Raw genomic sequence first — 24,979 nt, 5'->3', positions numbered from 1 at the left:
GTCCAAATGGATTTTAAATGTCAACTTAAATATCTTACGTGATATTTAAATTAAATTTATCTAATTAAAAACCTATTTTTGTACTAGGAACTAGACATCCAAGTTGGCATTTAAAACTCATTTGGACTGCCACGTAGGACTGTCATTAGGGAGGTAACGAATTTTAATGATAGAGTGACCATTTCGTAACAAAACGATAACGTAAGTGAATAAAACGTAACATTTCAAACATAAGTGACTAAAATGTAATATGAGGTAAACAAAAGTGATTATTTTGGTAGTTTTTCCTAAAATAAATTTTATTGTAGATAAGAAAAAAGGAGTGGATAGTGCATTTTATTGTGAATAGCTTTTTGTAAGTTTATTTTGTTAAAAGTATTTAGAACTTATTAAACTATTTTTATATTCTATTCTCATTGGAATGAAATATTATTTTAACTTTTTTTTTAAATTTCGTTAATTCAACATAAATTCAATTAAAAAATTCAATATTAACATAGATAAATGTATAGTTATAATGATGTATGTGAATCCTATAATAAAAATTAATCCCTTCCTAAACATGCACTACAAACCATTATAAACTATGCAATAATTACTCAGCACTTGCTAACATATGATCTCATCAATTATTATTGCATTTGACATTTATTTATTACTTACTTCATAATGTATTCAAATATTTTTTTAAAAGAAATTATGGATTAATCCATTTCATTAAATGCTTGAGTTGAGTTGTTAATTAATATTCATTATTATTTTTGAACAAATAAAGACTTTAAAGTATGTCATCACTTGTTTAGAGTCTCTATCAAACACCTTGATAATAAGGATTCAAACTTATCATTTCTCCTTCCTCATGTCAAATATTTGTATTGAAAAAATACTGTGAGAAATAGAACGTCGATAATGACAATGTATCGTAAAAAATAAAAAATAAAAAATACATATTTTTACGTGAAAATCCATTCGAGAAAAAAATCACAGGTAGATGAGAAGATAATTCACTATGTGAAATTCGAATGATTATAAGAGAAGTAGACTATATTTATTTATAGGCTTGTAAAACCATATTCTAATAGAAAGAGTATAGTAAAGTTGAAACACCATGATTCGGGCCACTCAATTCTAACAAATATCATCTTCTTTTAAAAATGGTAAAAAAAATAAAAAAAAACTAAGTTTCTAAACTGGATTTGTATCTTCTTATTTTGCATAGATCTATTTATAAATTCAGTTATCTGTCTAAATTCAAAAGTTTTCTTAAAATTTATGAGGATTTTGATAAAAATATTAGATTTAAAAATAAATTTTAAAAATAAATTTATTTAAAATATGAGTTAAACTACATTAAAAACTCAAATTGGACTCAAATCATTCTTTTTTCTAATTTTCTATTATATATTATACTATGTTTTTTATATTTTTAATTTATAACACATAAAATATTATTTTAAAATAATATATATTTAAAAACATATTAATATTATATTTAAATTTAACCTAATCTCAACCCGATCCATTAGCACAGTCGCATATGGTGTTTATTTCTAACGGGAAGGTTTTGGGTTTTTCTTTCAAAACTGTAGGCCCAAACCAATCCAACTCTGGTCTAAGCTTGGTAGCGAGGGGAACCGATTTACTGTCAACTGTAAAGTGTGGTGTCACTGTGCTGGGAAAAAGTGAATGTAAAACGAAAGAAGCCCATCTTATCCGATGTCTTGAGTAGTTCATAGAAGCAGCAACGGTGAAGCAGTAGGTGAAACTAAAGAAAATGGCTATTCTTTGTGCTTCAACCTCAACCATTTTCTCTTCTTCAGAGAGAACTTCTTTTGGTTCTTTGAAAAAGACTATTCCCAGTAACCAAAGCTCATTTCTTGGGTTCTTCCCTGTAGCAGCATTGTCCAAACCTGGCTCTGTTCGGCCAACAACACTGTCTTTCTCTAAACGAGATTTCCGGGTTTGTTGTCAGGACCTCCCTCTTGTCCCTGAAAACCAACGTTGGATGTTCGAAGAATCCGAGGCTGATGGCCCTGTAAAGACTCTCTCTTTTTCTCTCCCTTTTATTTTCTTCTTCCTTTGTAAAAGCTTTTTCTGGGTTTTGAATGGAAGATAGGTTAATGTAATTGTGTCTGTTTAAGTTATTAATTTTATCTGAAAATTTTGGATTTTTGTGGGTTTGAACCTTGAACAAGACTTGGTAGAGGTTTCTGCTTCTGCTTGGAAACTTTAGCCATTAGATTCATCTCGGGATTCTAAAATTAGGTGTTTCTAATTTCTGTTAAGTGAAAATTATTAGTTTCAGATAATATATATTGGGAATTTCTGTTCTAATGGTGTACATTACTTTCCTACTTTTTTTTCCCACAATTATTATTGCAGGTTTACGTTCACGTTCAGAATCTTTTATCATATGCTATCTGCTTCTCGCTGTGTTTTGATTAGTTTCTGCTTTTCAGTATGACTGATTACTTATTTCGGGTCATGTTCTTTCTGTTTGCAGGACATTTGGAACAACACATGGTATCCCAAAGCTAAAGATCACATAAATACAGAAAAAACATGGTATGTTGTTGATGCTACGGATAAAATTCTGGGAAGACTGGCGTCAACAATTTCCGTGCATATTCGTGGAAAGAATTTGGCCACTTATACTCCTAGTGTGGATATGGGAGCCTTTGTGATAGTGGTATGTGGTTTTTGTGGTCATTAGGTGTCTTGTTAAGACTAAATTTAGGAGCTGTTTTCTTTATAAGAACTCATTTATGTTGTTTGTTGTTAGTTTGGTGTTGAAACTTGAAAAGAGGTTGGACTATGGAGAAACTGTTGGCTGCTCTGAAATTTACATGTTACAATTGCTCGCATTCTTTGGGTTATAATCTGTTCTATTGTGCAAAATTAACGCTTTTTTTGGTTGACTGCATTTGCTATTAGTAGTGCAAGTCTATGGATCTTGATCGGGGCTTTTGATGTTCTTTGTGTCTACATATAAGTAGTTGATTGAAACAGAACTCAAGCAAATCTGTGTGTAAGCTCATAGGTTTTGGAGTTATATGATGTTGTGTGTCATTTCTTTTTCCTTTTCTATGGTTGTTTCATATTGTGTCGAGTTTGCTTCTAGTCTTACCAATCTCTCAACTGTTATGAAATGCTTTACATCATGGGAAATTCTTTATACTAGAAATTTGAAGACATGAAATTTGAAGTGCTTCTATACGGTTGATTGAGCGCTTATTTCTGTATATCTTGATAATAGTATGATGGCATTGTTTTTCATCATGATAAACTACTTGTCTGAGCAATTTCTTTTACAAGAATACTAATATAAAAAGTGCTTGTTTTAATTGTTTCTTTGGAAGTTCCTTTCTTAAAAAATTGTGTGCCTTATTGTCAGACCCTAGAAAGTGTAACAGAGTTGGATTGAGTGATATAATTTTACAGTTTTATTGTATGAACAAATTTTCTCTTCTAGAAACACAGTAGCTATTGGTATGGATCTGTTGCCTATATATTCGAAAAAGATATGGTTGCTTCAAGGATCATAATTCACCTTATTGTAATTTGGCAATTTAGGGAGGGAGCTTTGATATTACTTTCGGTTTCTTACAATATGTTTATTTTATGTTTTATAAATCCTAAAATTTTTGGTCTACTTTGACTCAATAGGTAAATGCTGAAAAAGTTTCAGATCTCGGAAAGAAAAGGACACAAAAGCTCTACAGAGGCATTCAGAAGACCGGTGGCATGAAAGTGGAAACATTCAATCAGCTGCAGAGAATTCTGAAAGAATTATTGAGCATGCTGTTAGTGGTATGCTTCCTAAAGGAAGGGTAAGTTCATTGGTTTCAAACTAAAGACTAATAATAGGTAGATCTATGTTATCGACTTGGTTTCAGATCGATATAGGTATGTGCTAGTTATGCTCAACCTTTTCTAAGTATTTTCCATATATTTGGAAGGCTATATCTCCATGTCCATGTTCGAATATGTTAGACAGAGGTGTAGGACACAAGAACTTTAGAGAAAACAAAGAATCTGGAAGATATAACTTTAAATATGAATTGGTATATGGATATAATTTTTTCCATCCCTTATATCAATAATTTTGTGAAAAATAAAATAGAATAAAATAAATAAAAATAAAGAACACATAAATTTTACGTGGAAACCCTTTCGGGAAAAAAATCACGGGCAGAGGAGAAGAAAATTCACTATGTCGAAAAATTTTTACTCAAATACAAGAGGAATAGACTATGTCTATTTATAGGCTTGCAAAGCCATATTCTAGTAGGATTGAAACACCTTATCCTAATCAATATAAAATAGATGGAGTTTAATAAGGTTTAAAACCTTATTCTAAAATAAAATAAAAGAAGTCTAGTTCTATATGGATTTTACTTTTATTTTATTTTCCATCGTATTTTATTTAAATAAGAATTTGGGTCACTTAATTCTAACAATCTTCACCTTGACACAAATTCTCAATGAACAAGTTCTTCATCGCGAACTTTCAATAAACAAGTTCTTCACCTATTCCAAAAACCCCTTAAGGGTTTAACTTCAACAATGAACACCAACCAAGTCTAAGCAATGCTCAAACTTGGTTATAGGAAGTGACTTAGTCATCATATCTGCAGGATTTTCATGAGTGCTAATTTTGCTCACAACAATATCACCACGAGCAATAATATCACGAACAAAATGATACCGAATATCAATGTGTTTTGTTCTCTCATGAAACATTTGATTTTTGTAAGAAAGATGGCACTGATTGTCACAAAATATGTTTGATTTGAAGGTCTTCATTGAGTTCACTAAATAGTCCTTTAACCAAATAGCTTCTTTACAAGCCTCAAGAATCGCCATGTACTCGACGTTGGTAGACAAAGCGATTGTAGTTTGCAAAGTGGCTTTCCAACTAATTGCACAACCTCCGATTGTAAAGACGTAACTCTGTGAGAGATCTTCTTCTATCAAGGTCTCCAAAGAAAATCAAGCATCAACATACCCTATAACTCCATCTTTAGTTCTTCCAAGCTGTAAGCAAACATTAGTAGTGCCTCGTAAGTATCTTAAAATCCACCGAAGCGCTTTCCGGTGTTCTTTACCAGATTCGCCATGTATCTCGCTAACCTGCACCGATCGCATATGATAAATCGGACGTGAACAAACCATAGCATACATGAGAGATCCTCTCGCACTAGAGTATGGAACATGTGACATGTGCTCAATCTCATTATCGATTGAGGAGATAAGGCCGATGAAAGTCTGAAATGGGTCGCTAAAGGAGTACTAACAGCTTAGCACTCTGCATATTGAACTCCGCAAAGAACTTTCTCAATGTACCCTTCCGACTTAGGTACAATTTACTTGCTTTTCTATCTCGAGAATCTCCATACCAAGTATCTTCTTTCTTTGGTCTTAAATCTTTCATCTCAAATTCTTCACTTAGTTGGGCTTTAACCTTTCTTATCTCTCTTTATCTTTTTTTGCTATCAACATGTCATCAACATAAAGAAGTAGATACACAAAAGAACCATTCTTGTTTTTCTTAAAGTAGACACAACTGTTAAAACTACTTCTTTTGAAATCATGAGAAGTCATAAAGGAATCAAACCTCTTGTACCCTTGTCTTGGTGATCTGTTTCAAACCAGTAAAGGGACTTTTTCACAAGCAAACATAGTCCTCTTTTTCGAGACTATAAAATCCTCCGGTTGTTGCATGTAAATATCTTCCTCAAGTTCTCCATGCAAAATGCGTTTTACATCTAACCGCTCAAGCTCCAAATCATGCATGGCAACAATACCAAGCAAAGCTCGAATCGAACTATGCTTAACAACCTGGAGAGAACACATCTGTGAAGTCCACTCGGAATTTGATGTAACCCTTTGCAACAAGCCTTGCTTTATATCCGGGTTCTTCAACTCCTGAGTCCTTCTTTCTTTTTAAACACCCATTTACAACGAATGACCTTTTAACCTTTAGGAAGTTTTACAAGATCCCATGTTCTTTTTTGTGGAGTGATTCCATCTCCTCTTGCATAGCAAACATCCACTTTTCGAGTCTTCACACTAATCGCCTCAGAATAATTAAATGGCTCTTGATTCGCATCTATATCTTCACCACATTTAAAGCATAAGCAACTAGATCAACCTCGGCATACTTCTTTGGAGGTTTAATTTCTCTTCTTGTCCTGTTTTTAGCGATAGAGTATTGCGGTGAAGAAGCAACTCTATTCTCAATTTTGTCTTGGCTTGAGGAGTTGATTCGTATTAATCGATGCTCCACCCTTTTGGTTTTCTTTATTGGAAGAGTCTTTAAGAGATAAGTTAGGTAGCATAGCGGTTTCATCAAAAACAACATCTCTCGCTAATCACAACTTTTCTATTTTCAGGACACCATAACTTATAGCCTTTACACCAACTTTATAACCAAGAAAACGCATTTAATGGATCTCGGTTCCAATTTTCCATTATCAACATGAGCATACGCGGACACCCAAAAATCTTTAAATCGAATAATTAGCGGGATTACGGACCATACCTCTTGTGGAGTCTTTTCTCAATGGCAACGGATGGAAATCGGTTGATCAAAAACATGCGATGAGAGGTCATACGCCCAAAATGACTTGGTAAGTTGGCATTTGACAACATACATCGAACCTTCTCCATGATCGTTCTGTTCATTCGTTCGCAACGCCGCTTTCTTTGTGGAGTATGACGAACGTCAAGTGTCTCATGATCCCTCCGACTTGCACAATCTATTAAACTCATCGAGCAGAACTCTAAGCCATTGTGCATGCGGAGGTATTTTATCTGTTTTCCGTCTTTTTCAATCATAATTTTCCAAGACTTAAATGTGGAAAACACATCGCTTCGCTTCGGAAGAACGCCCAAACTTTTCGGAAAATCATCAATAAAGGTTAGCATATAATTAGCTCCACCTCTCGAAGGCACTCTGGGCCCCACAGATCGAATGGATATACTCCAACGTTTCCTTCGTGTTATGGATTCCTCTAGTGAATCGAACTCTCTTTTGCTTCCCAAAACACAGTGCTCACAGAAATTCAGTTTGCAAATTCCTTGCCCATTAAGAAGTCCTCTTTTGCTTAATTCTGCCATGCCATTCTCACTCATATGCCCTAGGCGCATATGCCAAAGTTTAGTAATATCATCATCTGACAAGGAAGAGGAAGCGGCAATTGCATCACCGAGAATGATGAGAACCACAGTAAAACATATAACTTGGCAATCTTTCTTTGCCCTTTCATCACAACAAGGACCCTTTGGAAATCTTTAAAACCCCACTTTCATTTGTGTATCATGCACTTTTGAATCAAGAGTACTCAACGAAATTAAATTTCTTTTCAATTCTGGAACATGCCGCACGTCACTAAGTGTTCTGACAACTCCATCAAACATCTTAACTTTAATTGTTCCAACACCTGCGATTTTACATGAAGCATTATTTCCCATCAAAACAACACCTTGAGATCTTGTTTCATAAGTTGTAAACCAATCCCGATTGGGACTCATGTGGAAGGTGCAACTGAATCAAGTATCCACCTCGCTTACTTTAGAATCATTGATGAAGCAACTAGAAGTTCACCATCATTTGTAGTCTTCTACAACATCACTTCACCGAATTTTTCCGGTTGTTTTCCTTTTGATTCATGACCTCCCTTTTAATCTTATTTTGTAGCTTATAGCACTCAGATTTAATGTGCCCTTTCTTCTTGCAGAAGTTGCAAGTTTTACCTCTGTTTGAAGATTTCGATCTACCCTTAGATTTACCACGAGGATTCCGTTCCTGTGTTCTACCACGATCATCATCAACATTCCGGTCTTGTCTCCCACGAACAATGAGACCCTCTCCCGAGAGTTGGGTTTAACCACAAGATGCTTCATCTTATCATACGAGGTTAAAGAATCATAAACCTCATCAACTGTGAGAGACTCATGGCTATATAAAATCGTGTCTCTAAAGGTTGAATAAGGCGGGCAACGAACAAAGTAGAATCAACCCTAGATCTTCCTTATCATCTTGAACCTCCATGGCCTCCAAGTTTGAGAGAATTTCTTTAAACACTTTGTTAAGTGTTCGTGTATGACGCACCTTCCTCCAAACGATGAGCATAAAGACGCCGCTTCATATGCAACTTGCTTGTTAGAGTTTTCGACATACATATTTGTTCTAGCCTCTTTCATAATGCAGTGGCAGTTTTCTCTTTCATCACATCCTGCAAAATTTCGTTGGACAAATGCAGATGTAATTGTGTTAATGCCTTTCGATCCTTACGCTTCTTCTCTTCATCTGTTAATGTCGAAGGCATCTTATCTATCCCTAGCAGGGCATCCTCTAGATCCATCTGCAAGAAGCGCTTGCATCTTAATTTGCCACAACGCAAATCGGTGTTGCGATCCAACAATGAATTTCATACTTCAAAGACGCCATTACCGTGATCGAGATGAATAACCCGGAAGCTCTGATACCAATTTGTGAAAAATAAAATAGAATAAAATAAATAAAAATAAAGAACACATAAATTTTACGTGGAAACCCTTTCGGGAAAAAAACCACGGGCAGAGGAGAAGAAAATTTACTATGTCGAAAAATTTTTACTCAAATACAAGAGGAATAGACTATGTCTATTTATAGGCTTGCAAAGCCATATTCTAGTAGGATTGAAACACTTTATCCTAATCAATATAAAATAGATGGAGTTTAATAAGGTTTAAAAACCTTATTCTAAAATAAAATAAAAGAAGTCTAGTTCTATATGGATTTTACTTTTATTTTATTTTTCATCGTATTTTATTTAAATAAGAATTTGGGTCACTTAATTCTAACAAATTTAGCTCACTTATTAAAGGGATAATAAATCCTCATAACCCTTTGGAATTTATCTATTTGTATCATTGTGTACCTGGTTTCTTTGCATGTCTGACTCTCATTCTACTGCTAAGCTTTTCATGCAGTTTAAACTTACTAGGAATTTTCCAAATATGACTGGCCTTCTGGCATCATGTTTTCACTGACTAGGTGTCATCACTAATGAGAAAAAAAACTTACTGTGGGCTTTCTATGCCCACTACCTTGAACTTGGTGATTTTGGTACTCTACAAATAGCTTTACATTTGTAATAAAGACAGCAAAAAGGCCCGTTACAGTCATGGATGATGGAGGAGTCTAAAATGTACAAGTGCTGAAAGAATATTAACCCTGAAATCTGAGGAACTCTGTTAATGGTCTATGTAATGTGCAAAGTTCCATGTGCCAACCTTTGAAATGAAGATAGGATATGGTAAACAATTTGACATCAGCTAAGCAACCTCAGTTTGTGAATACAATCATGATAATTCTTACTAGAGTGCATTTGTTAAGGTTTATAAAAGTGAATAAATCTAATTCAAGCCAATAATTACAATGACTTGTATTGGCTTTTACATTGAATCCATTGGTTCCAATCTGTTCCAGAAGTTTACTCCAGGAAACAATATGCTGTTTCTTTTGTATACTGCGTGCATGATGCTCAACATTAATTATTGCCTAACCCAACCCTAATATTTGCCTTCCTCAGCTTGGTAGAGCATTGTTTAACCACCTAAAGGTTTACAAGGGTCCAGACCATCCACACGATGCTCAGAAGCCTATTGAGCTGCCAATACGGGACAAGAGGGTTCAGAAGCAGAGATAATCAAAATATAAAGCAGGGTCTGGCTTGAGAGTGCGCAGGCAATGCTTCACATCCTGCTTGCCATTTACTCATGTTTTTGGTCCTCCGGGTATGAGCTTCTTTCTTTGGCTCTCCATGACAGCATGCTGCACTTGTTTATATTTTGATTGTTGAGGTATTTGAAATGAATCTTTACCTTTCTTGAGCTGAAGTTGGATGCTAAACTCTGATTGTTGTTTATGATGTATGTTTCAGTTTCGGTAGCATGTAATTTAAATCATATCTGTAGTTCCTTGGGATTGAACCAAGTTTGTTTGATTCATTAATCAAATAATTCATCATTTATTTCTTTTAATTTTAATGATTATAATCTAAATTGGGATAAAACTTCATTAGTTTTTACTGGTGACTAAATCCTGGTTGCAATAGCTCCTTTTGGCATCTGTGACGATGAAGCTAGGTTATGACTAGCTCATCTGACTGGTAGCTAGCAACCAGACTGGTTGCAGGTGTCGCAGAAGCTGATTATTTTTTCTTAGATATTCAGAAAAAAGAAAGATTTCTTTTTATTGTAACTAAAACTTGATTCCCTTACCATAAGAAACAACCAACGTGGTTGTTAGTTAGTTGGTAAATTTTCTCCCCACACTATAAGGAAAAGAATAACTTAGCTTTGAACCAAAGCTGCATATAATAGTTGATTCCAAGTATCAGGCACACCAGCAAGACACCAATGGCTGCAATCGATGAGCTTGGGGCCAGCACCGGCGTAGATTGAAGGATGACCGTCTTTTCTTAACTGTGTCAGCAAAGTAATGTCAAGTAGATAGGCAGGCTTAGTCATTTTACTCAAAACAGTCTTTAGAATAGCTTCCCCGGGCACAGGAGGCCCTGGATATGTTGACCCTTTCAATGGTTCCGTTTGTTTAATGCAACCTTTATCGCTTGGTTCACCCCATTCCTTGGCACTGCAAACCAAAGCAAAGTGAATGAAAATTGAGTTGAAGTCATGGCAAATACTTGAGGGGGATGAGAAGTTTAAGAAGTTTACTTGAAATGAACAGCAGCAACTCCTTGGAAGAAGACTCTAGTCTTTGAAGGATCAATGTTGGTATCAACCCAATTTGCCCATGTTGTCATTGCAATCTTGTATGCTTCCATGTGATCCATCTCTTTCACTGTCTTGTTTCCATACTGGAAGTAGTCCCATCTGCAACAATACCAATGTTACTCCAAATACAAATTATTATTTTTTCTACTTTTACGATTTCTACCATTCGAAGATATTAGAGGTGACAATTGGGTGTGTTTGGTTTAGGAAAAAGAAAGTACGATTGAAAACGTCCGGAGTGAGTCCACCAATGGTAGCTATTGAAGATCAAGACATCAGCTCCAAGCCACAAATGCCCAGTACTGATTGAATCAAGCTTCAAAACTTTACCAATTTTTTCATAAGCCATATCCACCAGGAACCCATTTTTCAGCCAGTTAACTGATACCCCATAGTCCTGCAATGTTTTTTAAATTAAAAAAAATTGCAAACTTTATATCTATAAGCAGACAAGAATCAACTGGTACATATTTTGGGCAAGTAAAATAAAATTGGGAAACAATACCGGCAATGAAAATGTAGAGAGCAGGCCTCTTGAAGCAAATGTGTAGTTTGGGTTTGGGATTGCAGAATGTAGCATGCAAATGAGTGATCTCCACATATCGTTACTTAATGAATCCCCCACAAAAAGTATCTTCTTGTTCTTATATTTCTCCAGGAAACCAATTCCATTGAACCTAATATTACATTTCAGCAAAATATATTCAAATTAGGGATAGTAAATGTCAAAATTTAGAAATTAAATTATTTTTCATATATTATGATTATAGATACCCTCTAATAGCTCATATTATTTTTTAACCAATCACATGAAGAAACACAAATTTACTTATTTTTTAATTTTAAGTTATAACATATTATTTGAATACTTGAGTAATAATTAAGCTTTTTCTTGTATTAATACACTAAATGTAAAAACAAATCATAATTTTTAAAATAAAAATAAAATACTATTTTTTATAAATAAATAAATTTCCCCATAGGACGACCCTAAATCCAATCTTCTTGATATGACGTTTCCTTAGATACATCTCTCCTAAATGAAATAATTGTTTTAGTACAACATTTTTTATTATAGACATAATTTAATTTCTTCACACGTGACAAACTTTTAAAAAACATTTAATAACCAAACCAGAAGACCAATCTATGTGTTGTTTTGCCTTCCATTTATGTTGCACAAGTCAATGTTTGGTACAATCCTTAATATAATCGTCACATGTTCAAACAAAGATCTCCCTCCATTTTATTCATAAATTTTCCCTCTTTCCCATGAAAAAAGGGTCAAATTGTGGTTTTGGTTAGTCCATTATACTCAAATTGGGGATGTAATGCCATTATACTCAAATGGAAAATTTTTAATTTAGGCCTCTTTAAAATTTATAAAAATTTAATTTAATCCTTTAAAATTTTATAAAGATATATATATTAGAATAGTGAAATTACATTTCTACTATTGTAAAATATACAATTTAATTTTGCCCCCAAAATTTCTAACTAACCCTTGAATTTGATATAATTTAATCATTCTATTTTTTTAATACCATTACTTAATCCAAACAGTTAGCACTGTTAACTATTTTGAATGAAATATTTTGAAGATAAAATTCATATCAATATTTTAATTGTAATAGTTAATGATGATGACATTATAAAAACAAACGAACACACTATACCACATCAAAAGCAAATGGACTAAAACATAAATCTAAACAAAGTAGAGGGACCAAAATCAAAATTGACGCAAACAGTAATAATTAATTTTTTTAGAGAGAGTAATAGCTAAATCATGCTTGGTATAATCTTATTGATATCCTTAATTTCATGAAAATAAAAAAAAATTCAAAGAATTAAAAATAATCGTCCCTTAACGTTAATGATGAGAAAAAAAATAGATTCAATCGACATTTGCATATACCCCAGATTGTATTTCAGAAAAAAAAAAACAATGAGAGAAAAAAATGGAAAGGAATAACATAACTTTACCTGGGGAGTGCACAGTCATTAGGTTGCCATCTATACTTGAGGTAATTCCGATCAGGTCTGCCATTTTTTTGGCAATCGAAGCCACCGCCGACTAAGGGACAACTCGAAGAATCATAAAGAGGGTTAAAAGAATCATCAAAAACCCAACTTCCTTGAAAAAAATCACAGCTTTTCACTTCATTTCTCTTCACTTCATACCCCATGTTAAAGCTACTGTGAATATCTCCGTGAACTAAAACTATAGCTAAAGAAAGTAAAACAGCAGCAAGGCAATGGTAGTAACCTAAAAAACCAAGCAAAGCAGCCATGAAAGCATAAGCAAATGAAGGTACTATAGCCACATAAGGTTCTGCATTTATATAAGATAAATTGTTTTTCTAAAAAAAAGGGTGCTTTAATTTCAAGGTTTAAATAAGGTAACAGAATCGCTTTGTTTTTATTTGTATTGTCTGGCAGCCAGATAAGGGCATAAATTTTTCAGCATTAGTTTAGGTTACTTACATCAAATCTAAATTTCAAGAGTTTGGACTGTTTGTTAATTAATTAATTCATTCATAAATGACACAAGATGGTTGGTTGAAAATTGCCAGAATCGAAGCTGTTTGACCATATAATTATTTGTTTATTTCTTTTTAATTAATTTATACCTTTACTAAGTACTGTAATTTCATTAATTATTTGATTAAACTTATTATTGTTATCAACTAATAATAGACTTTCAGTTTAATTAATTAGAAGTTTAAGGGTTATGTCTTCATTTATCTAAGAATGGGTCTTAATTAATTAAAATTTATTTATATTACTATTAAATTATTCAAATATATAAATATTAATAGAAAATAATTATTTAAATATTTAAATATATATTTTTATATAATACTTAGAACTACTCATAACCCCTTCCGATGTTAATTCACTTAAAACTCAATTAATTATAATTAGTCTTCTAAATCTAACTAATAAACAGTTTTTTTTAATTGTTGAAATCTAAACCCATGTGCAGCTCCACATGCAGCTGTTACTGATTGCGAAAAGTTTATATTCCTATTTTTTCTAAAAAAAAAATCTTATTTAATATATATTTCCATGCTAGGGATAATATAATTTATGGTCTTTTAACTTAGTAATTGGGTCTATTTTGTATTTTTATTTTTTTTTTCACTTTGGTCCTTAAACTTGATAATTAAATTTTGTCAAGATTTGATGATGTGATCAATGTTATTGGAATATTACCAAATCAGACAAATCGAATATTGATCAATATAACAGCACTAACACAGGGATTGAATTAATTGACTCAAAAATTTCTTAAAATTAGTAAAAATCAAAAAGCGGACTGAAAATCGATAGTTGAACATGTTGAAATGGTTTAATAAAACTTTTATGATTTTTAATTATTTATTTAATTATTGTTGATCTATCAATTAAACTGATTGGACTGTTTGAATAAGAAATCGATAGTCTAACCTCTTCAACCACTAATTTAGTTATTTAAATATTGAATGTGATATTTTGATATTGTAGTACATCATCACCTGAAAATTTATATAAAATTTAAATTTTCAAGTGATGATATGACACAATCTCATAGTGTCATATCATCAAACTTAATTTTAAGTCTAGAGACCAAAGAAAATATAGATACTAAAGTGAATCTAATTTTTAACTTTAGGGCTAAAATTTATATTATTCCTAGTATAAAACTAATCTTTTAAATATACAAAAAGTTAAAAAGCAACTAAACATATTAATGTTCTTCCCATTAGACACGTGGCGGACAGACCATGGGGACATCTATTTTGGAAATTTCTAGGATTATCAAATTTTAATTCGATATAAATATGTCATGGAAATAATGAAAATGAGAAATAAAACTACTTGTTGGAATTTATATATGAAATAATACGCATTTGCAACTTTAAGGAAATATTTAATTAAAATTTTCAAGAACATAAAATTAAAAAGTATATATTAAAAATAATACTTTCCCAAATACTTATCACCCATCTTATTTGAAGTTCTTATTTTAGAAAAAAAAAGTGAAGGTTTTATTTGATAGAGTGAACAAAAATTAGAAATATGAATAGAAAAATAAAAATATTAAAATATTTTCTTTTAGTGCATTTAGTAGGAAAGATAAAATTTTGTTATAAAATAATTTTTATTTGTTGATTCGCAGAGTTAAAAATAAAATAAAAATATTTTTTTAAAAAACATAATTTTAAATTAACATTCATCTTTTCTGTAGTAAGAAATGGCACTTCAAGTTAAGCTGCAAAGAGTGAAATGATTACCTAGTCACTAAGGGAAAATGTATGGAACTCCTATAAAAAATGACACTTCAAGTCAATTTGTAAAGAGGGAAACGATTACCTAGTCACTAAGGAAAAATGTATGAAACTCTTTAATATGATAGCAGTTTACTTAGTGGAAGATTCAATAAACCATTAGGTCATTAATTTTGGAGATGCTAATTATGTGTGTTTCTCTTCAAGGGTTTGAGGCAATGAAAAATTTTATAGATAAGAACTTATCGTTGCATATCGGAAATGAGACAAGTGTGATATATATGAAGAGATGAGAGAACTACATATTTATTTTGGTAATTTTCGAAAAATTATTTAAAAGACGTTTTTTATGTATCAAGTTTCAAAAGAAATTTAATTACATTAAATGTTTATTTAAAAGCAGCTTGATCGTGACTTTTAATAATACTATTGCAATATTTATAAATCATAAATTTATTTGTAATAGATGTATGTCAAATAATCTCTATTTTGTCAAACCAATGATATACGCACTGCTTGAAACTAAAATTTCAAATAAAAAACCTACAATTTCTCAATTTAATGAGGTGTACCTTTGACATTTGAGACTTGGTCATATTAATCAAGAAAAAATCACTAGACTTATGAAAGATAACACATTAAATTTGCTTAAGGATGTTGATTTTCTACAATTGGAATCTTACTTGGAAAGTAAGATGACTAAGTGATATTTTTTAATGAAAAAGGAATGAGGGCCTTGAAACCTCTAGAATTTGTACATACTGACGTATGTGGCCTCATGAACATCAATGCAATAAGTAGTTATGAGTATTATGTAATTTTTATTGATGATTATTTCAGATATGAGTATGTGTATCTAATGCACTCCAAGAGTGAAACATTAATTAAAAAAATTGTGTGAAAATGGAGAAACAATTAGATTTACCCATAAAAGCGTAGTATTATGTAGCCTCGTTCTTTTGATGCAGTAGCTGAGAAGTATAAGTAGTTGACTCGATACTTATGGGATCCGAGAAGTCCTATTCGGAAGGTGGTATGGTTGTTGCAGGGACTGCAACAGTTGCGGCATTTTCTATGGTTGGTGGTGAAGGGGACGTTGCTAACGAATGCTAAATGAGTGACGCGTGGCATGGCTGATGACCCAAACTGCTGTAAATGTACTATTATTCACGTTTTAAGAGATTGTTTCGTTGCTGTTTTGTCGTGACATAGAATTTTGTTGTGTCAGGTGACTCGGGATTTCTTTTCGCTTTCTTAGGTGGACTTGATTGTTCGAAACTTGTGTACCCCTGGGACATGTTGGCGGCGGGGGTTAACTGGACTGTGTTGTTCGGTGTTGTCTTGTGGCGTCTCTGGAAGCAGCGGAACCAGTGTGTTTTTGCTATTGGTCGAGGCTGTATATGTGATGTTATGAAGGAGTTTATCATGGGCTAAGAGTATTATGGCTACAGGTTTTGGAGATCGAGCTCGGGGGGTCAGCGGTTAGTTGAGGTTGGTTGGGTACCACCGCTTGAGGGTTGTACTAAGGTGAATTGTGATGGGGCTGTGAATATTACAAGCTGCGCTGCTTCGACCGGGGGTGTCTTCCGTGATTGGGTTGGTCATTGGCTCATGGGGTGTAGTCTGTTTATTAGCATTTTATATGTAATAAGCAACATTAGACATGGATAAAAGCAATGTTGGTGGAGTTATCAATAACATTTTAATATTTTGAAACACATGACAACAATAGTAATGCTTTTTATTTAATTAAATGAAACATTTTACTTATGAATACATATGAATAAAAATCTGTGATTCAAGATGATTTTTTAGAATGAGAAAAAGCAAGAAGGCACATCAAAAAGAAAAGAATGGGGATGACTAGATTCAATTCTTGAAAATTTTGTTTCTTTAAAAGAAGATAGTTGACAACTCTAGATAACATTATTACCAACATGTAATTCTACAAACATCTTAGACATGTTAAAAACAACTTGTAATCAATTGTACATTTCCCCTCATGGACGAACTTGGTCGTAATGTCCTATCATCCACCAAAAATGAACTCTCCCGATATTTCTCCCATGTTTTGGAATATTCGGGGAGGTATTCAATGCATGTATAGGTACACCCAAGCAAGCTATCAAGCTCTATGACTCTTTACCTTAATGGTTTTTTACCATTTTTGTTTCTTTGTAAACCATTTATCCATTAATTCCTAATGGTTTACCTAAGTAAGTCTTTTTGTTTATTAATGGGACTTACCTAAAATTGAATCTCCTTAATGTCAGTTATAATTTTTAGGTACATCATCAGTAGGATATTATAATTTATTTGATTTATTAGTATGTTTAACTAATGAATGTTGATTATTTGCTTATATCTTTTTATGGACTTTGGGTAACAAATCTAAAAATTATAATTGGAGAAGAGATTAGATCAAGTAATGTTGATTTTTAAGAGTCCTAGTGTGACTTACTTGCGTTAGTTAAAATGATAGTAACTTTAAAGAACTTAAAGTCAATGAATGACTCTTTTGAGATTCCTTATAAAAATAGATTTATTTACCACTCAAAAGTTCATATTGAGAAGATCTTTACCACTTTATTGTATATTGAAGGCTACATAGAAGGCTATTTTTGAGAAGATAGTGAACATATTGATTGCACTTTAGCAAGCCATTAAACATCTATTTAAGTAAAAGCTTGTTATTGTCTTATTTATGAGATTGAGAGAGCACTTACCATGTTTGTGTGAGCACTCATCATCCAAAAGTCATTCAATTTATCACTAGCTCTCCGCGCTTTAGCCATGCTAGTATTTTTATTTTTTATACAATACCTAAAATTATCTATAATTTATCCCAACTATTAAATAAGAGAAAAAAATACAATTCAGTACATTTGACCCTACGTTTTCTTGCATTAGCCAGCAAAGTTAAGACTCAATAGGCCGATTTCTCTTTTATTTGAAAAAATATAATTGTACTATTTTGGCGAAAAAGTATATTAGATTGGTAATATATGATATTATTTGTATTATTGGATTAAAAACTGGTAATTCTATATAATTGGATTAATAAAAGCTCTAATCAATGTTCTGTGTGCGCTGCTGGTCCCAAATTTGATTCTCTACGCATGTTATTTTTTGGACTTGGTTTGAGTAAAATATTCGATTTCAAACATACAAGTCTCGTTGCAAGATGAGGGTAACAAAATTTAGATCCATATCATTTAAGTGTTTGATAAAATCTTTTAACTTGTGTTGTCCGGGTGGTACCCAGGTTTTGACATATGCAACAGTAGAATGGGAGAAAATTGGCTGTGTGAATGTTAAATTTCCTTTTACAACAAATTTATTAGCTAAAAAAGCAATTTATAAAACAATGAAAGATTAATTACACCAACGTCCCTCCCTGGGCATTTGTAAGCAATGCATACAGTATTTCATTCCAAGAATCAGGAACTCCAGCAAGACACCAGTGGCTACAATCGTTTCCCTCTTTTCTGGAATAAACAGAAGGATGCCCATCTTTCCTCAGCAACGAAAGCGTTGTTATATCCAGCAAAGTAACCCCCTTCGACATGTTTTTCAACACTTGCTTCACTACGTCCACTGCTGGTGGCAATCCTCCTGGATACGTTGTTCCATTTAATGGTGTTGTCTCGCCTTTACAGGTTGCTGAAATTGAACCATTCCATTGCCTGCCACTGTCACAAATTCACCACCAATATTATGTTAATTAGAAGTGATTCATCGAAATATTGAATCACTATGTTGACTGAACTTCAGGTGAAGTGACCTTAGTTAAAGTGCTTACTCGTAATGGGTTGGAGAGATGCCTTGAAAAAAGACTTGTGTCGTGCGACGGTCAACATTGGAATCAACCCATTTGGACCAAGTAGTTAGTCCCACTTTGAAAGCTTCCAATCTATCCATATCCTTCAATATCTTTCCGCTCCATTCAATGAAATCCCATCTGTTTCAACACACCATACCCATAAAAATTGGAAAAAAATAATCGATTTTAATGAGTCAAAATTTATCTAAAATATCACTTTAAAACATGTTTTGAAATTGGCCCAAGGGGGAGAGCACTTTCCTAGATAGTACTAATATAGATGCTCATTATAAACATGTTAAAAATGGAAGGAGAGACAAAACATAATTAAATTTTGGAAAATGATAAAAGAAAGGCAAAAGTATCACGAGCCTCTATATTAGAGTCAAATTATATTTTGTCCTCTCTATTAAAAAAAAGAGGCAAATTAGTCCTCATATGTTAGATTAAAGAGCAAATTAGTCATTTTTGTTAAAAATTTCTTTATTTGTATTGTTAAAATTAGCATGATTGATGAAATAATCAGACAGTGACATGTGCAATGTATATCTCATGTTGACGTTTATGAATTAATTTATCCATTTTTTGAGTAAAAAATACAAAATATAATATGACACCTAATGTAATGAAATTTATAATAGTTTTACCTAAAAGAAAATGATACTTACGGTTGATTTTGTCCTTTGGTTGTATGAAGCCACCAATGCCATGTATTGAAAATGAGGACATCGTAACCTTTCCATGAATAATCTCCATTTTCAATTGAATCCAACTTTAATACAGTGCCTATCTTTTCTTTCACGAGATCAACAAGATACACATTGCGGGAATACTCCAACGATATTTCATACTCCTGCAATATATAGATATATATCCATTATTTTTATTTTAATTATAACTCTCGTTAAACTGCTAAAATAATGTTTATATATTAAAAATTATTTATTAATTAAACAATAGTGGAACTCACCGGTAAAGCAAAAGTAGAATGGTTGCCTTTGCTCATTAAAGTGTATTTGGATAGGGGCACAGATGCATGAACCATGCATAACAGTGATTGCCACATATTCAAGCTTATTGAGTCCCCAATAAACAAAACTTTTTTCCCTTTCATCTTCCTCAAGAAATCCTCACCATTAAATCTGCATTATCATTCAGCAGCAATGTTATAATAAAATAAATAAATAAATATTTATTTATTTAATAGGAAATACCCATTATGGGTTTTTTCCCAAAAATTTCCATTATGTTTAGTATTTACTATTTTTGAATCTCATACATTGCTTAGGAAAATATCCCATATAGTCCTTGTAATAATTTTTTCTTAGTTGATAAAAATACAAAAATAAAAGAATTGTAGGGAAGAATAATGCCTTAATGACTCGTTTGGTTATTTACATAATAACATAAAATGGTTAGACATAAAATAAAGAATGATTAGTCTGAATTTAAATGATTAGTCTGAATTTAAACTTAAAATTAGAACATAATATACGATTCATATATTAAAACATAATGAAAAATAATACTCCAAACATAGTATACGATTTTTTCTAAAACCAACTATTTTTATTAAAATAAAAATTAATTGTTGAAATAAATTTTTATACTTATAGTCAAGAAATAGAACAACTGTTCATAACTTAACAAATATAATAATTATTATTATTTTCATAAAAGTGGAGAATCTGGCATCAATAATCCGTCCCCATACATTCCTATATGTAATATATATATATATATATATATAAATCTTTCTTTGGATACCTAGCAAAAACCTGTCGTTTTGTTTATGATTCGTCATTTTCTTGTTGGTATATATTTTGTCATACCGATGCTGCTAACTCATCTTAAGAAATTTCGTCGTTTATTATTTAGTTTTCCAAAAAAGATAACTAAAAGATATCCCAAATTAAGCAAAAATAACAAGGTAATAAAAGTAAAAGTAGGGAATTAAAAAAAAAGTACCTTGGCAATGAACAAGCAGTAGGCTTCCATTTATAATGGAGGTAGAATTGATCAGGTCGTCCATTAGCTTGACAATCAAACCCTTTAGAGATAAAGGGACAATTGGAAGTGTTGTAAAGAGGGTAAGTATCATCTTCTATCCAACTCCCTTTGAAAAAATCACAGCCGCCATCCACTTCAGATAACTCAACTTGGTCGAGCCATGAAACCAGAAAAATCAATGCAAAAGCAATACTGCAGAAGCTCACTTGATATCCATGGCGGTACCCCATACTCTTTTAGAGACAAAAAGCAGTAAGGGTGCTGCAACACAAAGAGTTAAATATATATACTCCTTTGGTAGTGTCTGTAAAGGGCTGTAAATAAAATTACTTCCGTTTTCTGTCTGGATTTCTTTCCTTTGGGGGTTTAATTTTAGAGATATAAACCATTTTAGGCTGAATTCGTTACAGAAAGGATATTTAATGCATTATTAAATGGACTCTTTGTCAACTCAGCTTAACCTAGTTAAAAAGCCAACATTAATTAATTCAAGATATCTAATTATATAATAAAAAAATATTTTACCATATCACAAATTCAAATGTGTGTTTTAAGAGAAAAAATTATACCGTCATTTCAATTTATTTTTTACAATACTACCACTGTGTGTTTTTTTTTAAATTTCACAATAGTTTATCAATTAATTTAAGCCAAAAATTTTAATAGTGGTAGCAATTATACTTAAAATTATAAAGTAATAAATACTTAATTAAAATTGTACCTTTCCAATTAATTTAGGATGAACAGTTGACTTAGTAGTTTTCTTCGCTATTCTCAAACTATCCTTAAACTCACGTCTATCAAATGTGAGCTCGCTTCGAATTAGAAAGTTTTCACAAAATTACCAGTGGAGTAATTTCATAATTTTTCTAAACTTTCTGAACCAAGTTATAAATAAGAAAAATATCTCTAACAATCTTTTGAAATAATTTCTTCAAATAATTTTCTCTCTACAATAAAAACAATGACTGATGCCTCTCTTTATACGGGAGAATTTAGAGAGTTTAATTATGATCAAAATTAATCCCTTCAATATAAAATTAATATAATACTTATCAAGATAAATACTAGATTAAATTTAATATTAAATCTATTAAATTAATACAATAAATAAAATTTAATACTAAGATAATTACTTTAATATTAAATTAATAAAATACTATCAAGATAAATATTAAATTAAATTTCATATTAAATTTATTAAAATAATATTATTTTTGGAATAGTTAATATGAAATCAAATTATCTGATAGAGTCCCAATAAGAATGTGATTCTTCCACTACTCAATCATCGAAGTATCGCTGTCACCAATCACTGGAATGTTGCTATCGCAGTCGCCGACACCGCCGTGCCCAATGATGTCATCGCAGGGCAACATCCTCACAATACCCCGAGCTGGTTAGGTTCGGGCAAATGACTGTTCGATCTGTCTAGTTCGGTTGGATTGTCGGCACCCGGTTCTACCAATTTTGGGTCTTGATCTCGGTTTTTCCACTTGTTAGACTGTCGACACCCGGTTCGACCAATTTTGGGTCTCGGTCTAGGTTTTTGGTTCTTCGTTTCAATTTTCAATCTCAAGTCCAATATTCAAGTTCAATTACCCATTGAGCCAATTGTCTGATTTGAAAATTAATTTCTAAAAATATCACATTTATTTTTAATTAGTTTGATTATTTTAATTTTACTTATCAAAATTAATTTTCCCAAAAATCACTGAGATTTTCCAAAATTATTTTTTATGAAAATTCTTCAATCGAATTCTCTATTTGAACAATTCTCAGTTTCTCACGAACACCCAATTTAATTCCACATCAAATAAATTGACTAAATTAAATTATTTCCGAAGTCGTAAAATTTTCTTCTGATTCAAATGCAGTCTGATCGAACTTTTATTTAGCGGAGGGACCAATCAAACATATACAATTAGACTCTAGTAATTGCAATTATGTTTGGAAGCATTGTTCTGATAATTTAAAATTTACTTAAATTATGGAGTCAGTCCACAAGAAGTATCATGATTGAAAACTCCTTAATGCATACCCTCCACTAAAGCAATTCATCCAATTACTTTGTCAAATAATCTCGTCATATGTGTGTTAACCCCATATGATATCCTTAATTCATTTAAGTTAAATCTGTTCACTCAATGCAATCCTATTTTATCTCATTGTCACCATTGTATCTTTTTAATGATTAATATGATTCCTGTTAACAAATGATTTTGATAAATTACTCGTTCGAGAGCTAGCAATCGGTGACCACATTTCATATTTATCAATTCACACAATATCAATGAGAGGATATCATTAACTCTTTAATCGAGCTATGAATTTCATTTTTGCTAGTAAAGTCATGCCATACACAAGTCATGTACCCAATACACTGACTATGGACTCGATCATCTTTAGAGCATAAGCCTCCACTTATATCAAAGCACCATGAAGTATATATGACTCGATCATCTTTAGAGCATAAGCCTCCACTTATATCAAAGCACCATGAGTTATATATGCATGGCCAGTGACTAACTTAGGATTTAGATAAATCACACCATGAATGTTATAAGTGAATTAATTTACAAATGAATTCAAAATTAATTTAAATTGGGTTCAGTCCAATGTATCATTTTTCCAATGAGTACATCTATGTTTTTATCTATAGAGTCAGCTTCTCTGATAGCAAAGACTAGTTATATCCCAAATTGGAATTGTAGACGACTTAATAATCTCTTTAAGTATTTGAATTAAATACTCACTTTGTTTTATCTATTAAAGTAAATTATCTTTCTCGCGATGTAAACGTTCTTATAATATCGCTTATCATAAGTTTGAACTTAGACAATCAATTACTAATATTTGATTGCCACAATTTTGTCATGTATGCAAAACATGGTAGATAGAAGCACAAAAGATGTAACAGTGAAATGTGAAATTAACTTTATTTATTTATTTATCGTTCAAATACATAGAAAATAATTACATGTTTACTACAATACAGACACATTTTCCAACAGCATAGACGTAAATGGCACGTCAACATTTAATTAATTTTTAAATTTAAATAATATTAAAATAATTTTTTATAATATTTACAATTTTTATAATTTTAATGATTTTAATTTTAAAATAGTTTTATAATTTTTTGAATTTTTAAATTTAAAAAATCAATTAAATGCCGATGTGTCATCCAAGTGGCAATCTGCATGGATGCAACATCAACGAAGTTAAAAAGGTTAAAATTTTCATTTACTTTGGGGGTGATTTGATAAAAAGTGCAAGTTTAAGGACTAAAACAAGGTGAAAAATTAAATGAAGGATTAAAATGATTTTTTATAAAATTGTAGAGTCAAATAAATCATTATGCCATTTTTAAAATGAAAAAATAAAGGGTAAAAGTAAAAGTAATGATACTAAATTTCAAATGTAGAAAATGAATAAGAATATGGAGCCTACTTTAACATTCAAATTTTCACTTTATAATTTGGAACAAACAAATTATTAATCCAATACGAAGTAAGGGAACCATACTATGCCCATTAAAAACGATCCTAGATATATGGAACCTTTTAATCATTATTAATATACATTAAATCCTTTTTTAAAAATTGGGATAAAGTATTAAAATTATACTAAATTTTGATTTATCTATTATATATAAATGTTTAATTGAGTTGGTGTCATGAGTTAATCCGACATCAATTTGGTTAAAAAATTAATTAAAAATAGAGTTCGAGGTATTTGAAGCAGGGGTTCAACAATTGCAAAATGCACAGGTTGCGCAATTCATTGGGAAAATATCTAATCTTGGGCAATTTCAGTGATTAGTAGGAATGCTTTTTTTTTTTTTTTGGGGGGTGGCATTATTGAGGTGAAGTTTGCTGGATCAAATCTATTCATTGCACAAATTTCCTTTGAAGCTGATTGTACTAGAGTTTTGGAAATAGGTGCTCGACATATACAGAACAAATCTCTCATTGTGAGGAAGTGGAAGCCAAGCCTCCCATCATTAGAATTCAACATCGTTAAACTCCTGTGTGGATTTATCCGAGTAATGTGCCACTTGAGTTGTTTACAAAAGATGGCT

General features: G+C 31.8%; 2 protein-coding genes and 1 pseudogene across 2 annotated transcripts; 1 reads left to right on the top strand and 2 right to left on the bottom strand.

Moving 5' to 3' along the window:
- The first annotated feature begins 1,636 nt into the window (after nt 1–1,636).
- On the top strand, nt 1,637–10,032 carry LOC108480167 (50S ribosomal protein L13, chloroplastic-like; annotated as a pseudogene).
- LOC108480166 (protein trichome birefringence-like 42) lies at nt 9,794–13,121 on the bottom strand. Its single transcript, XM_017783062.2, has 5 exons — nt 12,775–13,121; nt 11,294–11,465; nt 11,010–11,185; nt 10,729–10,887; nt 9,794–10,645 (listed from the first exon to the last, which is right to left on the bottom strand). Exons 1-5 carry the CDS (start codon nt 13,080–13,082, stop codon nt 10,345–10,347), a joined length of 1,116 nt encoding a protein of 371 aa, XP_017638551.2. The 5' UTR covers nt 13,083–13,121; the 3' UTR covers nt 9,794–10,344.
- A 5,249-nt stretch (nt 13,122–18,370) lies between these two features.
- LOC108482204 (protein trichome birefringence-like 41) lies at nt 18,371–21,167 on the bottom strand. The gene is made up of 5 exons (XM_017785320.2): nt 20,854–21,167; nt 19,856–20,027; nt 19,554–19,738; nt 18,865–19,023; nt 18,371–18,754 (listed from the first exon to the last, which is right to left on the bottom strand). Exons 1-5 carry the CDS (start codon nt 21,123–21,125, stop codon nt 18,442–18,444), a joined length of 1,101 nt encoding a protein of 366 aa, XP_017640809.1. The 5' UTR covers nt 21,126–21,167; the 3' UTR covers nt 18,371–18,441.
- Between the last annotated feature and the right edge of the window lie 3,812 nt (nt 21,168–24,979).

The sequence above is a fragment of the Gossypium arboreum genome, chromosome 1 (genome assembly GCF_025698485.1).
Source record: "Gossypium arboreum isolate Shixiya-1 chromosome 1, ASM2569848v2, whole genome shotgun sequence".
In the NCBI taxonomy this organism is placed as follows: domain Eukaryota; kingdom Viridiplantae; phylum Streptophyta; class Magnoliopsida; order Malvales; family Malvaceae; genus Gossypium; species Gossypium arboreum.
The sequence above is the reverse complement of the archived record's forward strand: the minus strand, read 5'-3'. Positions and strand labels throughout refer to the sequence as shown.